Source organism: Monodon monoceros, unplaced genomic scaffold (assembly GCF_005190385.1).
Source record: "Monodon monoceros isolate NGI ecotype Baffin Bay Population unplaced genomic scaffold, NGI_Narwhal_1 Super_Scaffold_20, whole genome shotgun sequence".
NCBI classification, from domain to species: Eukaryota; Metazoa; Chordata; class Mammalia; order Artiodactyla; family Monodontidae; genus Monodon; species Monodon monoceros.
This window is the reverse complement of record NW_021703777.1, coordinates 51,379,193-51,398,019: the sequence shown is the minus strand read 5'-3', so window position 1 is coordinate 51,398,019 and position 18,827 is coordinate 51,379,193. Positions and strand designations below refer to the sequence as shown.

Genomic DNA, 18,827 nt, shown 5'->3' with positions numbered 1-18,827 from the left:
GGGAGAAAGAGCAATCACTTGAGAGGGTTACAATGAAAGGCTGTGTTAGATAGGGACATCCAGACTTGAGTAAGAGGTTGAGGGAGCGTTCTGTGAAAGGTTGAAGGTATAGGAACATTCTGATAAAAAAAAAAAAAAAAGAAAGACTAAGTGGAATCAGCTGAGAAAAAGGGTAGTAGTGAGGTGTTAAACCAGTGGGAAAGACAATGAGCAGTGTAGTGAGAGGGAAAAGAAACCACAGGCATTATGAGAAAGAAGCAAAGCAGAGGTAAGGATACATGATCACAGTGGGCTTCATTTGGTGCAGTGCAAGAGGGTTCATGGAGTGAGGAAGGGTAAGACACCATACTTTATGATTCATGACCCTGGTGAAAAATTTAGTTGCTAGCAGGCTATCCTAATGTTCTGGGCAAGGTCTATGTGGTGTAACTATTTAATGTATCAACTCAAAGATAGCCATTAGAAGTGATAATAATACCAAACATGTGGTCATTGGAAAATATATAGTGTCAGATGGAGAAATACATAATTTTATATATGCTATTGTGTCAATTTTGTCAAATATATGTAGGTATATATACAAGAATAGGAAGGTAAAAAATAAAAATAGTTGTAAGTTGATACAATTGTGTGCCCTCTCCTTCTAAAAAGTATTAGTTATAATGTTCCCACAGGGTTTTTTTTTGTGTGTGTAGTGGGATAAGTAAATCCCATCAATTTCCTTTAATTAAAAAAAAACTTTTATTCTGTAATGCAACTATGTTTTTTCCTACAAAACTTTTATAAAGTGGCTGTGGCTTAATATTTGCCTTTCCAATGGCCTTAACTTTCAGGTTCTATTTATTTCTCCTTTCCACTTTTAAATTCTTTTCTTCAAAGTGCCTTTCAGCCTATTCATTCAACTTCCTAATCCTCTTTCCCTAAGGATTATTACTTGTAGGACAAACACTAGAGGATTTAAAAAATTATCCCAAGAATTCAGTAATCTCCACCTAGATCTAAACAGGAAAATATGGGTTTGAGGTTCAGCAGAAAGTACTAGTTTTTAACACAGATGAAGGGTAGCTGAAACCATTAGGAAGGTAATCCTATGCATTTCTGACATTTCTCCTCCTGAAAACATTTCTTAGGGGGGCATCTGAACATCTTGCATGGAGAGCACTGACATTTGGGAATGGAAAGATAAGAAAGATCTAACAGGGTGATCTCCTCATCTCCAAAACTAAATTTTAAATAAAAGTTGGGACATAGATTCTAACAATGGAACAAAATGTATAAAAATAGAACTTCACAGGAAACCTATGACATCTGGTTAGCATACTCACAATTACATAGCTCTGTGACTTAAGTTAAAGAATCTTTAATAATTCAGAATGTAGACTAAGATATTACTAAGCAGAGTCTTTAAAATATACTTTGTTAAATTCTGACTTTGGAATGATTTTGGTATTTTCCATTGTCAGCTATGTAATAACTTTAACAATGTTCCCGGTTGATTTTTTCTTTTTTTTAATTTTTATTGGAGTATAGTTGATTTACAATGTTGTGTTAGTTTCAGGTGTACAGCAAAGCAAATCAGTTATACATATATATAATATATATAAATATCTCCACTCTTTTTTAGATTCTTTTCCCATATAGGTCATGACAGAGTATTGAGTAGAGTTCCCTATGCTATACAGTGATTGATTATAGAATTCTCCAACAAGTTGTCATAAAATATGCTGTAAATAAAATGAGTTGGGACTATATTCAGTCTTAAAGCTATCAAGTGAACAACAATTAATTTGATTTGCTTGGTACTTTTCTTTTTGTGATAAATTAATATTAACCATATGAGCTGTATTATATATTATTTCTCTTCAAGAAAATGCTAAATATAATTTCAACAAAACAGTGGTATTTGCAAAATACATAAAGCAATACTAATGATAATGCTGACATTGTATAAAAACAATGACAATCTTAGTGCATGTGCAGCATCAGCTGTGCTGATACCAATTTATAATAATATACTTTGCACTTTTCAAACAGTTTGAAACATTCTCTGAATTTGGACTTTAATTTATTATTCAAGAGGAAAGCCTCATAACATCGTGAGGAGATAGATTAAGTTCCATTTAACAGGATAAGGACAGTTGGGAGTAAAGATGTATTTCTCTTCTTAATTGTGTGACAAGATTACATTTTTCTCATTTCTTATTAACCATAGTTAAAACTTTCAGGCAAGAAAAATACTGAAACCTGTAAAAGAATGTTTATTGTAAGTATTTACAAAATCATCTTAATCAAAACTTTTTAGTTTGCTGCATTTTAGTGTGCTTCCTGTAGTTTTGTTTATAAAACAGATTTTCTAATAAGGCATTAAAAAGAGCAAAGTTCAAAACAAACTTTTGTTGTTTCAGCAGGGTTTGAACTATTTTGCTGCTCCTTATTTTAAAATATGGTATATAATTTATACCACATCAAGTCTTTAAATTACTTCATAAGCTTAGTGTGGAGGGTGAGAAAGGGATGGGGTAAGATATAGATTTGGAGGGTAAACTTTCCATGGAGTGTTCTCACCTGCCAATTTAATTGGCTCTGCAGCTTTGCCTATGTTAAAATCATCCTTCATTTCCTTAGGTATAGTTGGATATAGTTTTAAGTGGTAGTATTTGTCTTAACCATAAAACTGGTTTGGTTAAATGATATACTTTGCTAAACACCATGTGAGTTTAACTTACATTTTTTCCAAGGAGAAACATCTGTTTGGCAACAATCATTTAATCCCAGTGACTTCTAGAACTGCAATATCCCTGGCTAGTGAATGTGCATAACACAGAGTAGTGCAGAGAAGACTGAACTGGATGAAAGAGCTCCTGGATTCTGTTCCTCTACTGGCTATCACCTACTGTATTCTTCGGGGAAATTCTCTTGGCTTTGATTTCACATGAGTCAAAAAAGGAGGTTGATATAGACAGTCTTTTAGGTCTCTCCCAGCTCTAACAGCTATAATTCTGGCATTAACTTCAATAATTTGTAACAAGTTTATTTTTCATTTCCATGATGGCATGAAGGAATGCCTTGCACACATCCCCTCTCTGTCAAATAAATATATGAACAAAGCAATAAGTTCACTGGGCGATTGCTATTAATATATTTTTGTTCTTATTGTTATTGAATCATGAAGATTTAACTGAGAGGTGGTTAAGCATTGCAATAAGTTTTGTTCAATTCTTACTCTAGTATTAAAAACTAACCCTTTAGTTCTCATGGCATTCCACAGAGGTTATGTGCTGTATCATTTACTGTCAACCTAATGAATTTGACCTGTCTTTTTTTTTTTTTTTTTTTTTTTTGCGGTACACGGGCTTCTCACCGTTGTGGCCTCTCCCGTTGCAGAGCACAGGCTCCGGGACGCACAGGCTCAGCGGCCATGGCCCATGGGCCCAGCCGCTCCGCGGCATGTGGGATCTTCCCAGACCGGAGCACGAACCTGTGTCCCCTGCATCGGCAGGTGGACTCTCAACCACTGCACCACCAGGGAAGCCCTGACCTGTCTTTTAAAACGAGTCAAATTGTAGAGTTTTTTACCTATGAGAAGATATATCATTATAGCAGTAACAGCATAAGAGACAAAACCCAGGGTTTTTTTTAACCACAATATATATGTAAAATTCACCAAGCAATAATACTGATAAATAAAAATGCTAACACTAAAAAAAAAAAGGCACCTTCTTTATAATCTTAATGCATTTGCAGTATCATCTGTACTGATATCAGTTTGCAATAATATACTTTGCATTTTTTGAGCAGGTTTTAAATATTTGACTTTTCAACTTTATTATTCAACAGGAAAGCCTCACAACAATACCATGGGGTAAATAGCTTAATGTCCCTTATGGTAGATGGAAAATATGAGTCAAAAGTTATTGCATGATTCCCATAACACCAGTCAATAAGTCAGGATCAAACTAGAAATAGGATACATAAATCCTATTTTAAAATCTACTTTTCCATTTCTTAGATTTTCCTGTAGCCTTTTGCATTTCTCATTTGTTTTAAAATGTCATTGAGTTGAATTAAACTAATCATATAATTATTTAAATAAGTATATAGTTTCACAGACATTTGCAAAAAGTTATCACAGTCTTCTGAAATATAGAGGTACACAAAAGCACATATCCATTCTTATAGAAATTAATTAGTAGAAAATAATTTTTTTGTAGGCAGATTTGTTTTCTTGTTTTTACCAAATGATGCATTAGGCTTTAACATAAAAAAAGATATATCATCAGTCAAACACATCTTGAATATGCTAAATATTCTCCAGAAAGCTTTGGCTTTTTCTCTACGTACAAAAGGAAGCATAAGAATTTAAATTTTTACTCTGTTTTTCCTGTTGATATTTAATTGTTAGTAGTCATCAACTCAGAAATTTGGTGACCTTTTCTTTTAAAAAGTGTGTGTGATGACCCTTTCATGTTTATTATATCTTAATATTGATATTAAATAATAACTAGGAGTTTTTTAGTTATATTTATCTTGTTTGCATATATTACATATAACACATATACATGTAAATTAAAAGTTTTAGTTATTAAAGAAACTAAGAGGCTAAACTTTTCTCCAGTAAATCAGAGCAACGAGTCTAGTGTTTGAGGTCTTACATTTGAGACCTGGATGTGAAAACAACTGCATCTGTAGTCACAACCCTGGTGACAGATGACCTTGTATCCTATGACTACTTGTGTATAAGAAGCCTTGGTTCAACATACATTAATGAGACATAAAAAGTGATTTTGAAAACCTAGTAATTCACCTAATTGTTTTTACAACGTAATTTTAAGTATTCTGAAATCAAGTACATGATTTTAAAGAAGATACAGTTTTTTAAAAGTATATTGTTTTATTGAGTCCTAAACAAATGAATAATAGTTGATAGCCCCTAGTCTATATTGAGAGCCTGCTGTGTACAGACACTGTTCCAAGTAATTTACTTGTAAGCATGCATTTAATCCTCATGATGATCTTAGGTAGGTACTATTTTTATTCTCACTGCAGAAATGAAAGAACTAATGCACAGAGATGTTAAGGACACAACTTATACGTGGCAAAGCCAGTGTTCAAGCTCAGGCAGCCTGGTGCCAAAGCCTGTGCTCTCCACCCCTACCTAGACTTGGGGCTGGTTTAAGCCCCAACGTCATTCACTCATTTGACAAATTAAGTTTATTTACATTAAAACTCATAGAGACATTCCTTTCCATTATAACAAACCTTTATATAATGTATAATATATGCCAGGCACTATCCTAAGTGCTTTGTACAAATCAACTCTCCTAACCTGACATTCTGGTAGGCATCTGACTTGACAGAGAACTGAAGACTTATGAAAGCACCATATGCTAATGTAGGTATATCTAAATAAATAATTGGATGTCTCATTCCAACAAAAATCTAGAGTGCTTGTTTTTTGTTTTTTTTTTTTGCGGTATGCAGGCCTCTCACTGCTATGGCCTCTCCCGTCGCGGAGCACAGGCTCCGGACGCACAGGCTCAGCGGCCATGGCTCACGCGCCCAGCCGCTCCACGGCATGTGGGATCTTCCCGGATCGGGGCACGAACCCGTGTCCCCTGCATCGGCAGGCGGACTCTCAACCACTGCGCCACCAGGGAAGCCCTAGAGTGCTTGTTTTGTTATTAATCATTTGAAACTCAACTCTTCTAGCCTTGGTCCCATTGGTTCCTTTTATCTTCTACCCATGGAAGAGTGTTCCCAAGAGTTGTCTTTATTCTCCTTTTTGGTCTAACTCCAAATGATGCATGGATGGCAAGATGCTGTTAAAGAATAAATCAGAAATGCTTAGTAACAATACAACATGCATCCTGAAGCTAGTGCTTGTGTGTATAACCCAATGTTAACAGCAAGTTCAGATACATTTAAACATCTTTTAAATGGCGACTCTCGTGGTTAATGATAATGATCTGTATTACTATTTATAAACCCAGGTTAGAGTTCAAATTATATTACAAATCCCACACTTCTCCATTCTAGCCATTGAATGTCCAGTCATCAGTCCTAGAATGTTGAAGCCCTGAATCCTCAGGGATGATTGCTGTTTGATATTTTGCTATATGAATCCCAAGTGCTCCAAGTAGTGTATGAGGTAAGATTTTGACAGCCCTGGCAGCTCTTCATATCCTATGGAAAGTGATGTTCCCCATCTTCACTTGGGGGAAAGCATTTATAAATATTCATCTGATTAATAAGATCACAGTTCTCTTGTGAGTGAGGAGTTGGTGCTACTTGTGTCATTTGCTGTGTCTTCTTTGCTTAGGGTAGAGAAATACTTCTGTCACGTGTATACAAAGTCCACCTCATGATATTAGATTGGTCTGACTCTGAAGGACTTCTTGACATCCAGCACAAGCACTGATTCAAACCACAAGAATTTAAATAATACACAATATGCAGGAGTTTTAGCTCTGTGTGCCATGGATAAAATTCATGGTCAATTCACACTAGATACCCATCTTTGAGGCAATCCAGCCTCGATACTGACTCACTCTTGTGTAGACCCCAGGTTTTTTGGGAAGAGCACATGATTGTCCCCAACTTACTATACTGACAAGGTACCAGATGTCATGATTATCATAAACCAGAGGTCCACCACAATCTCCCTAGAGAAAAAAATATATTTAAAATTGTTAACATCAATAGGAAGGTCACTGCAGTCATCTCTCTTCCACAGGAAAAATGGAAACTGGTACACAGAATATGCAGCCAAACTAGAGACAGATTATATGATGTTTCTCTCAACTGAGTTAAAATTTTGTGCTAAACTTTAAAGTGAATTGTTTTCTAGAAAGACTAACACTCATTCATATGGAATGGTTACATTACTTCTGGTTCAGCATCCCTAGATTTTTTTGCTAGTATTATTAGACCCTTTAAGCATGGGGTTTAGTAAGCATTTATCTAAAATATTTAACATGAGGTTGGTATTTGTGCCTAGGTAGAAATTTTCTGTGATCTCTTCTGAATGTCTTAGCTTGACTGTATTTTATGGACCTAATCTTGGTCTCCTTTTCTGTTACTCACCTAGTTCTAATTTATGTTTGCTTTCTGAATTTTATATAGATTAAATCTCTTTTGGATCAAGGAAGATTAAGTAAATAAACAGTTGTAAGTGTAGAGATTAAAATTGTGGTCTCAGTAGTTGAACTGCCCAAGTTTCAGGTCTAGTTCTATTAATTACTGGTTGTGTGACCTGAGGTAAGATACACAGGGTAACCTCTCTGTGCCTCTTCCACCTCCTTCATTTATTTTTTCTTCTATCAGCTATTTATTGAATTCCTATTATGTGTCCCAGGCATTCTGATGGACATTGAGGATAAAACGATGACCAAAAATGAACGGTCCCTATGCTCATAGAGCTTGACATTTAGGTTAAAAAACCCACAATATTAAATAAGCCTACAAATATGCAAAATGACAACTGTGATAAGTGCTATGGAAACATACAATGGGGGATTCGACTAGTCAGGGAGGAAAGGGATGTTTGCCTTGATGAGATGTAATTGAGCTGATATCTAAAAGAAGAGGAGGAAATCATGAAAAGAAAGGTGTGGATAAAATGTGTTCTACACAGAGGGAACAGCATGACAAATGCTCTGGGCATGAAGGAGCCTGGCATATGCAAAGGCCTGTAGAAAGGGGGACTGGAGAGAAGACAGCAACGGGGCAAGTGGTACATAATGAGGCCATAGAGGTAAGGAGAGACTAGTCTATATGGAGCCCTATGGGTCTTTTACAGACGGTTTTGATTTTTATCGTAAGATAAAAGCAAAGGTAAACCACTGAAGTTTTAAGTGTTTTAAGGAGGGGGTTGACATGATCAGATTACATCTTGTTAGAAACTGTCCTGGCATTCATTTGACTAATGCACTAAAGGAGCATAAGAATGAATATAAGGGAGAGAAACTAGATGGTTAATGTGGTTGGGGGTTGGAGGGAAGGGAAGGGGAGGAGAGGGAGGTTGAGAGAAGAGAGAAAGGCAAGAGATGGTGGAGAGAGATTTTAGGAGGTAAAACCCATGGGATTAGGTAATCAATTGGATATGGGTTAAAGAGAGAAATTAGAATGATTTCTAGACTCTGGCTTATTTAACATAATGAAAGGGGATTCCATTCATAGAGATACAAAACATAGGAAGAAGATCAGGTGGGGAGGGGAATAAGAACAGAATCATGTACAACATTTGAATCTGAGATGCCTTTGAAACATCCAACTGGAGCTGCCAAGCAGGAATAGAATATATAAGTCTGGAGATTAAAAAGGAGGTTAGGACTAAAAGTATAAATGTATGAAACATCAACAAAAAGATGATAATTGAAGGTATGAGAGAGAATTAGATTCTCTGGGGAGAAAGTATAGAGTGAAAAAAGAAACAGGCATAGGATAGATTAACATGTATTAGATGGGATTAAGAGAATGAGCCTGAAAAGGAGACAGAGAAGGAGCAGACAGATGTAGGATGAAAATCATTACAAGCCAAGGGAAGACAATATTTCAAGAAAGAGGGAGTGGTAAGCATTATTAAATGCTGTTAAGAGGTTAAAAAAAAAAAGAAGACCAAAAAATTTGTATAACGTCATTAGTGGTTCATTGAAAACATCAGGAAGAGAGATTTTGATGAAGTAATAGGGCAAAAACCATATTGAAATGGTTTGAGGAGTTAGTGGGAGGTGAGGAAATTGAGACCATGGGTAGAGACATTTTCACAAATATTTGGTGGTAAAGAGATAAGATGAGAAGCTAGCTGGAGGCATTATGGGTCAAAAAAGAATTGGCTATTTCTTTTTTTCCCTAACTTAAGAGATCTGAATAGAGAAGGATCTAGTTACAAGAGAAACGTTGAGTCTGAAAAGAGAGAGAGAGGACATAATTGCCAGTGTAAACTTCCCCAGAGGCCAGCAAGAAGAAGAAATGGAGCAAAGGAGAAGGGACCAGCCTTAGCGAAGAGGCAGCTCCTCTGTTGTGATCTAAGCTGAAGGTGGATGACAAGGGTCCGGATGAAGGCATGTCTGTATGCTTGGTGCTGGGAAGATGGGAAACTCCCCTCTTTCGACTTATATTTTTCTTTGAAAATTGAGAAACAAAATCATCAGTTGAGAATAAACAGGCAGGAGAAACTGAAAATTAAGGAAAGTAGAAAATGGCGGAAGAATTCAGAGAAAGGTAGATTTAGAAAAAAACAAACTAACAAAAAGAGTAAGGTTGTCAGTTTTGTTATCTGGAACCTATAGTGGAACCATGGGTTCTCTTGTATTTCTTCCAGGAGCATTTGACTTTCCAGATACAGTCAGAGAGAGAGAGAGACTAAATAATTGAGTTCTTCCACGTTTGGGACTTTGTCAGACAGAAATACTGGGAAGAGAGAGCATCAGGTGGGCTTGGGGTATTAGCAAAAGTGTTTAAAAAATGATCACAGGGACTTCCCTGGCGGTCCAGTGGTTAAGACTCCATGCTTCCACTGCAGGGGGCAGGGGTTTGATCCCTGGTGGGGGAGCTAAGATCCCACATGCCACAAGGCGTGGCGAAAAAAAAAAAAAAAGATCACAATGAAATCTAAATTGGACAAGTGGATGGTAGATGAAAGGAAAGGATTAATGGGATGTGAAATAGCAGAGAAGCTGTGCTCTACAGGTCTCTATGAAATTGAAGGATGATATTCAGCCAACAAATATTTGTGCCAGGCACTGTTTTAGGTGTTGGTAATACAGCAGTAAAATAAAATAGATGCTCTAAAATGTGTGCCTTCATGGAGCTCACATTCTAGGTTAGTGAAAGAGACAGATAATAAGCCAGTTAAATAAAATATATTGTGTGCTGAATGGTACAAGAGCTAAAGATAAAAATAAAACAGAGAAGGGACACAAAGAATATATGTGTAAGTTGTGTATGTTGGGGGGGTGAGGGTTGGAAGGTTGGGGTGTAACAGAGTGTGGCCAAAGAAACAGAAGTAGTTGAAAAGCAGGCAGAAGGATTGAGGATTGTTGTTAAATAGGATGACTTGAGGATTTAGTGTTGCTGGAAATGGAATAGTTTTTGGTGACAAAGCTCAAGGTGTGACCCTAAGAATAGGTGACTGAGGAGGAGTGAAGATCACTGGAGGTTAGGAGATCTAGGAACTAAGAATCCAGCGTTTAAGTGAGTTGACGTTAATATTGCAGGCCTTGGGATGGAGACAAAATCTGTTTCAGGTGTCAGTCATGAAAGAATGAAAGGGACAAAGAGAGATTTGGAGGTGGGGGAATAAAAACAAGATGCATGAGAGATGATGATAGAGCTGAATAAAGTGGTCTTCAGAGGAGAGGTTTCTCTGTCTTTTGATTCCAAATTTGTTTAAGAAAATAACAATAGAGCATAAGAGTTATTGTGTGAACCAGAAATTTGGAGCAATAGACTTTAATTTCCTAATTTGTAAAATAGGGATAATTATAGTAATGCTTCAATCTCATTATATTAAATGAAATAATGTATAGAAAGTGCTTAGCATTGTTTTGGCATAGTAAACACTCAGTACAATCATTTTTGTTATCATGTCTATTTAAGCAAACTGTGTCTTTGGTAAAATTCATGTCATTTTTTTTTCTCCCAGGTAAAGTATATGCCCAAATTAGAAATAGTTAATGGAAACTTTCCTTTTAAAGTTTTGACCTTGACTTTGGACTTACCTTACATGCATCTGCTTTTCCATCCATGAATCCAGCACATAACATTCCTGAAGTTATCAGGCCATCATACACATCCTTTCTGTTACACACATCAGTGCTTATGGTTTCCACCCTGGCTTGCCGAAGTCTATTTTGTGTAGGTCCTATTACACAAACAAATGTAAAAACGAAAAACATGTTCTTTGAATAGAGTTATATCTAAGACTCAGAAGACACATAAATTGTATATTCCTAGGAACAAAAGCATTAAGATTTTTATTATTTAATTATTGTCTAATTTTATTTTCTGTGTCAAAAATGCCTACATGCAAGGAACAATACACATACGTGGCCCAATATTATATCATATTTTTGGCTCTTCAAGAGTTATTGGAACCCTCAAAACTACATGCAACATTGTGTGTGTATGCCCTTTTTTTTTCATGAGAAGAGGGTTCATCACACTGATCTTGTCCAACTTCACATTTTTCCATGTAAGGGAATTGAGGCTCAGAGGAGTTCATTGATTTTCCAAAAGCTACTCAAGAAGAAACCAGGGTACAAGCAGCACAGGTCTATTTGTCCTACTCTATGCTGTATAGCAGCTGTCCCCAACCTTTTTGGCACCAGGGACCGTTTTCGTGGAAGACAGTTTTTCCATGGACCAGTGGGTGTAAGCGTTGGTTCAGTTGGTAATGCGAGCGATAGGGGGCAGCAGATGAAGCTTCTCTCACTTGCCCACTGCTCACCTCCTGCTGTGCGGCCCAGTTCCTAACAGGCTACAGACTGCTACCAGGCTACAGACTGCTACCGGGCCACGGCCTGGGGGTTGGGGACCCCTGCATGTTATTTCAGGTGTTTCAAAACATGAGAAACAAAACAAATGCCCAAGATACAGCAACAATATGACACCAGCAGAGAGTAAGGCCAGTGGTTAGGAGGAGAGAATACTGCACAACTGAGTCTCAAAACATTTACAAAACACTTTCATGTTTATGATCATTATATATCCTCATTAAAATTAGGAAGAATTTATACCAAAAAAAGTATATGAAGTATATGCTAGCCAGGAGTGTTTACATCTGGCAAATATACAATTTGTAATCCTTTACTCCCTTGTACTCCCATAGCATTTTGTTCCTTATAGTATCTAAAACGGTCTGTTCTGTTCATCATGTTACTGACCTCTCCCTTTCCTCACCACTGCTCCAATTAATTGTGAACTCCTCAAGGACAGGTATCTGATTCCTTTTACTTTTTAACCCACAGTACCTTGTTCTTCTCAGAGCCATACACATTAGAAACATCTACATTTTAATGAAGAGTCTAAAGCGGTATCCCCTAGATGCCTCATTAGATCCCAAGATAAAATTGTACTAAGAAGTAAATTATGTTGAACAGCTCACCATCATCTACAATGGATCCAAACCTTGTGACGAATACACTTGTTTTAGACGGCAACTTTATGGATGAATCTGGGAGGCAAACTCTGAACTACATTTGAAAACTCAACTCGGGTAGCAAGCTGAGCCAAAGCAATGTCATTTTCATTTGTTTCTCTATGGTAATTCTCATGAAAGGTAATTTTCCTCACACTTCGTTGCACTGCGGGTGGTGTTATAGTCGTGCCAAAAGTAGCAATCCATTGACTTGGGTCTTTATGTCTGCAAAATATAAAGGGTAAAATGTGTGATGCTTAACTGTATCCTTTAAAAAAAGATTGAGACCATATTCTCCCCAACTATTGGAATTATGCTCCTGAAAAATCCCTATGGTGAGAGAATTTGCAGTTGATGACCTTATGGAAAAAAGAGGTTAAAATATTGATACAAATGAGAGTATGAAAGCCCTTAAAATATTTTACATACTCTAAAATTAAAGAGAGTACAGTAACTAAATGGAATTCCATGCTATGTTTGGAATAATAATAGTAATGGCTACTATACAATTAGTTTCTAATATTTTAATTCCTTGTTTATTAGAAACTCTTCAAATTTGATTTCTTCTATAGTTTCAGTGAAGTATGTAGAAATTAATTTTGATTTGTTTTGGATATTATGCACCATAAGAGGTATTTTCCTTCTATATGAGACACTCCACCCATTCTTATTTTATGACTCACCTGTCAGTTCTTGTTTACTGGGTCTTACCTTGATCTTTGAGATAAAGTGCAATTTGTCTGCTTCACAAACCCTCATATGTACACAGGATTGTTTCTCCACCCAAGGCCCATACCCTGCCCCAATACTCAAGGGCTAAGCGGCCCTATTCAGTGTCATGTTGTTAGTGCTCCCACCGCCTTTGACCTGGCCTAATCAGTCCCTCTTACTATTTTTGAGGCTCTTCCTTAACACAGATGCTTTTCTGTACCACAAGGTTACATAACAAGCAAATTCTGTCTACTCCTATCATCTCTTTACCTCCCTATTCTAATCTAAAGCCCAGTTCCCTCTTTGTCTAATTATCCCTTTCAAGAATGACTAGAAATATATAGAAACTTGAAATTCTCTATGTAGAAGAAAATTATTTAAAAGCAAATCACACAGAAGAGAATTCAGAAAGGGGATTTCCTTGTTCATGCAGGATTACTGTGTTGGTGAATCATAACTTTTAAGTATAATGAAAAACCTGAAAGATCAGTAGTTTTCAGAGTACTCTGCACTGCCCCAGGGATGAGCAGGCAGAGCCTAGGGGTGGAGGGATTGGGATATGGGGAGGGCTCCTCTCTCATCTGTTTTTGTTTTTTAATTTCCACTTGGTTATGTATATAATTTGTTTTTTCTTTTTGTCTGCGTTGGGTCTTCATTGCTGCACGCGGGTTTTCTCTAGTTGTGGTGAGCGGGGGCTACCCTTCGCTGCAGTGTGCAGGCTTCTCATTGGGGCAGCTTCTCTTGCTGTAGAGCACAGGCTCTAAGCGTGCGTGCTTCAGTAGTTGCAGCACGTGGGCTCAGTAGGTGAGGTCCGCAAGCCCTAGAGCGTGGGGGCTTCAGTAGTTGTGGTGCACAGGCTCTAGGGTACACAGGCTTCAGTAGTAGTGGCGTGTGGGCTCAGTGGTTGTGGCTTGCAGGATCTAGAGTGCAGGCTCGGTAGTTGTGGTGCATGGGCTTAGTTGCTCCACGGCATATGGGATCTTCCCGGACCAGGGATTGAACCCGTGTCCTCTGTATTGGCAGGCGGATTCTTAACCACTGCGGCACCAGGGAAGTGCCTCTCATGTGTTTTACTTATTTACACTTTAAAGGGAGATTTTATTCAAAGCAGAAATCTTAGGGCTGAAGCATTCATTTGAAAACTGGAATTCTGGAAGCTACAAAGACATATGTTACTTCAGTCCTTAAGGAGCTTGTAAGCTAATGGAGTGGACAAAACAGGAATACCCATCTCTTCATGCATCATCAACCAGAAAGGGAGTCTCCAGTCATAGGCACAGTTCAATATGTTTTGTGGATAAGAACACTAAGACTCACTAAGAAGTTAAATGGCTTGCGCAGGTAAGTCACGTATCCACCTGGTTACTGTCAGAGAGAGATGGCCTAGGTCTCATGATATCCTGTCAAGAACTTTTTCCCTACACACTCTTGTTTCACAAAGACTGGGATCATTTTTCATGGACATAAAGGTACTAACATTTGTCTTAAATAAAATTTTTAAAAATACACTAATTCTGTAGGGAAAAAACATAAAAAGTTTAAAAGTATTTGGATAATTGTGAAATTGTCTTCAAAGAATCCTTATTTTTCCTTCACAACAGTACACTGCATTATGCAGTTACATGAAATTATATCACCTGCGAAATGGAACCCTTTCTCTCCAGGATCATTACCTTTCCCAACTCTTTTATATTATTATTATTACTGGCATAAAATATGCTATTACATTTCTCATATTTTAAAAAATCCTTCCTTTGAGTCCACAACCACCCCCAACTGTCAAATTTCTCTGCTCCCATTCATTTAAAAACTCCTTGAAAGTGGCATCTAAACTCACTACATCCAATCCTTCTCCTTCTTTTCTCTCTTGAATTCATTCCCATTCCCATCATATAATCACAGTTTCTTTTATCAAGGTCACCAGTTATCTCTATTTTTATCAAACTCAATGGCCGATCCCCATGTAGGTCTGCCAACACACAGAGATGGCACTGGACCTGCCGAAAATGTATCTCAGTCATTATAGCTTATATTCTTCACTAAATGTATTGACATTCTGGGCTTATTTATTTTTAATTTATATAAGCAAAGATCAGTTACAAAGCAAAATAGATGACACTCCCAAACACGAGTGTGAAGATTGGAGGAGTCTGTAAACATGAAAAAAAATCAGAAAGCCTTGAAAAATTAGTGAGACTCAAGTTTACCTAAGGCATGATGCTAGTCATTTTCAGGGTTGTGAATTTGTGTGAGTCCCTTTTCTCTTCTTTCATGAGAGAGTGACAATCACCTTAAATTCATTAGGTTATTCTCATTGCACGTCTGCTCCATAAATAAAGGTGTAGGCATCTTGAAACAATTTGGGTGTTACCACAGAAGGATGATCAAGCACCTCCTAGACACACCAAGGATAGTTTCCTCTGAAAGGGTGTGTGAACAGTGCCACTGGCCAGGGCTTTACTCAGAGCTTTTGTGTTTTGAGGGTTTAAAAGGAAAAACTTTCTGTACCCTGATAGTGAAACCTCAGGGAGAAAAGATAGTGTGTCCCTGGTCTTGGGGCAATAGCGTGCCTGTGCATGTCTGTGTATGTGAAGTGATATAGCTGAGTGTTAAGAGCTACAACTGTGAAAGCCCAAGCAGAGAGCTCCTTTTAGATTGTGTGTGATCAGTCTTATATTCTATGAGGGCAGTGATAAAGGCTGGCTGGTCTCTCTCACCATCCACACACCTCTCTGGTCCATAAAAACCCACACAGTTCTTGGATAATGCAATTGGAAGGGAGAGCTTCAAGAGTCATACCTTTGATTTTTTTCTTTTTTCTTATTTGATTTTTTTCTCATCACTTACTAAAGTGATGGTGGATGTTGATAGTTGGAGGATAGATGGAATAATATTTTTTAAAGTGGCTGAATTTTCTCTTTAAATAGGTAGAAGAGTTTAAATTTGTTACATATATGATAGTCTTTAAACTAAAATAATTTATGGTATAGTAGAAAAGATCACACTGGTGCCATGATGCTACAAGAGAATATGTTGTAAGAGCCGTAAGAATGATGCAAACCAAACATGATAGATACGGAGAGAAGGGTGAGGGGATGAGTATGATTGGGGCATAGAGCAACCATAATGTATTTAGGGGACAGAGTCCATCCAGAATGGAGTAGAGGCTAAGCTGGTGAGATTGGACTCTTCCCAGCACTAAATTGACGGTAATTAATAACTGAGTAAGGAAGACTAGCAACAGCTCTAATAAACTTACTTGCGGAAGCAGTGAGCGGCCGTGAGCAGCCAAGTGTTACTGATGAGGCTAGCTCCGCACTGATGGCCTGCCCCTATGAGCTGGAGGCTGGCCTGCCATGGCCACTCCCCTTCCATAGCTGTTTCACTTCCTTGGACAACACTTTCAGTAGAAGAGGATGCTAGTAATGGCATGTATGAAGATGTCATCCTTATTCCACAGTCTGTCACAGAAACATGCGTTAGTTTGCTTTCATGAAAAGGAGTGGAAGAAAAGCACATCCTGATTTGCACTGCGTGCAGATGGTTAGACAGTCCATTGAACCTGCTATTCTTTAACCCATTCCTAGCACTCAGTCTCTGGGGTTATTCTGTAGGGGTCCTACTAATCCTATTGAGGTTCAGAAGAAATATTTACCAACATTTCAAGGCATCGAAACCAGGAATTAACTTCGGTCTCCATATAAAGCATATACGGATGAATAAACAGGTGGGTAGATAAATTACTGAGCATAAAAATGTATAGATCCTCTGCTAAGGGTTTCAGATACATTTATAGCAAAATACTTTTCAAATGAGAAAACTCGGCTCTGGAGGAGAACGTAAACTACTGGAGGTCACCCAGCTGGTAAATGACAGAGTTGTATATAAAATTAGAAGGATCCACATCAAAGCTTGTATTCTTAATACTGAGAGAGAGCCCAACACTGAATGTCGGTCATGATTCTGCCTTGACATGAATCTGTAGACTGTCTTTGTAAAGCCCTGATATTTAAGTCTTAAATACAATGACTTTTTTGCTTTTCTAAAATTTAAAAGACTAGTTTTAAAAAAAATTCTGATTCCCTGATAGCAAACCCTCAATTGATTAGACTTCAAATCAACCTTAAGTAATACTTGAAAGTATATTAGCATACTTTATTAATGTGCTTTTTAATTATTTATATTTTGTTAAGAATACAAGTGTTTTGTTTTTTTTTTACATAAAGGGGTTTTATTCAAAAACAGGTAAAAATAGTTGCCTGAAATCATATTTACAAATTTATCATAACTCCCTTAGTGTTAAATAGCTTTAGCTTAAGGTGACCATAAAATTGAACAAATAGAGTGTCTAGGTTAATATGGTGCCATATCAGTAGTGCCTAATACTTGCTCTCCCAACTTCCCCTTAAAGTAAGCATGAAGATAATAATAATAAAAATAATATCTACTAGTTATGAGCCAGGCCCTGTACATAGTGTTACATATATTTTCCCTAATTTTTATAACAACCCTCTATGTTAGATGTTATTATCCTCATATTGCAGATGAAAAAAATTGAGTCTATGGTATTGTTCAAAGGCAAAGGAGCAAAATCACCAGAAATTAAGGAAGGATAAGAAAAATGATAAATTCTGGTGGTAATTTTCAGTAACTGCAGTGTTCGGTTGGTTGGTTTAAAAAGCAACTTCTTAGATGACCCAAGCTATATCCCTGAACCAGAATTGTGTGGAGAACCCCAACAATTCTGACAAAGCCACTGCTATTTTGATTCCCTAGCCCAGGGAATAAAGCTAGCCAAATAGAAACTATAGTTTGAATCATCCAGTTGTGACCCATCAAGTCTTTTCTCTCTGTGTGTGTTCAAAAGAAGCCACACTGTCCAGCATACCATCCTATCTAGGGACACAGGAAAGATGAAAAGTTCTATGAAAATGTAGTTATTTTATTAAATGGTCTGAATGTGTACCCCAAAATTTATAGTTGAAATCCTAACCCTTAAAGGTGGTGGTATTAGTAGGTGAAGGTGCTTAAGTCATGAGGATGGAGCTCTCATGAATGGGATTAGGGCCTTACGGAAGAGTGTGCACAGGGATCCCTAGCCTCTTCCACCATTTGACTATAAAGCAAGACATCTGAGTCAGAAGAGGGCCCTCACCGGACCATACTGGCACCCTGATTTCACACTTCTAGCCTTCAGAACTGTGAGAAATATATTTCTGCCGTTTATAAACTACCCAATCTATGGTATTTTGTTATCACACAAGGAATGGACTAATGAAAAGCAATTTAAACAGAGAAAGAAAGAGCACTGGCACCAGTGAATGCTGGAGCTGGTGGTACTCTAAAATGGGTGGTTGATGTAGTTTTCATATACTCTCTTTGTAAGATCAGAAATTAATCCTGCATCTAACTGTATGTCATGGTTAAGGTCCTCTAAATCAGATGATATATAAACTCAGAAGACAGACATATCTCAGAAAGTTTTCTTCAAAAAATTTTAGGACATGTGCTTGGTATCAGCAAAGATATGCAAGAAGACATGATCTTATTAAACAAAAGTAGCCAAACATGGGCTTCCCTGGTGGCGCAGTGGTTGAGAGTCCTGATGCAGGGGACACGGGTTCATGCCCCAGTCCGGGAAGATCCCTCATGCCGCGGAGCGGCTGCGCCCATGAGCCATGGCCACTGAGCCTGGGCGTCCGGAGCCTGTTGCTCCACAATGGGAGAGGCCACAGCAGTGAGAGGCCCGCGTACCACAAAAAAAAAAAAAAAAAAAAAAGTAGCCAAACATAAGGGGAAAATATACTGTGATAAGAGTACACATAACGAAAGAGTTGTCTGTCACTAAAGAAAATTCAAAATATCACAGAAATGTCATAACATATAAAATCCACGTAGAAGTAGTAAAAAGAAAAAGTGACGCCAAATAACAGAGATAAGTGGTTTTTGGGAGTATAGATCTGATGAGATCTTTCAG

General features: G+C 37.5%; 1 protein-coding gene across 1 annotated transcript; it reads right to left on the bottom strand.

The window, feature by feature from the left end:
* Positions 1-6,503: 6,503 nt before the first annotated feature.
* Positions 6,504-16,369, bottom strand: LOC114902393 (transmembrane protease serine 11F-like). The gene is given in 5 exon segments (XM_029234700.1): positions 6,504-6,662; positions 10,722-10,864; positions 12,107-12,192; positions 12,194-12,364; positions 16,110-16,369. Coding segments are annotated over 5 exon segments (819 nt in total).
* Between the last annotated feature and the right edge of the window lie 2,458 nt (positions 16,370-18,827).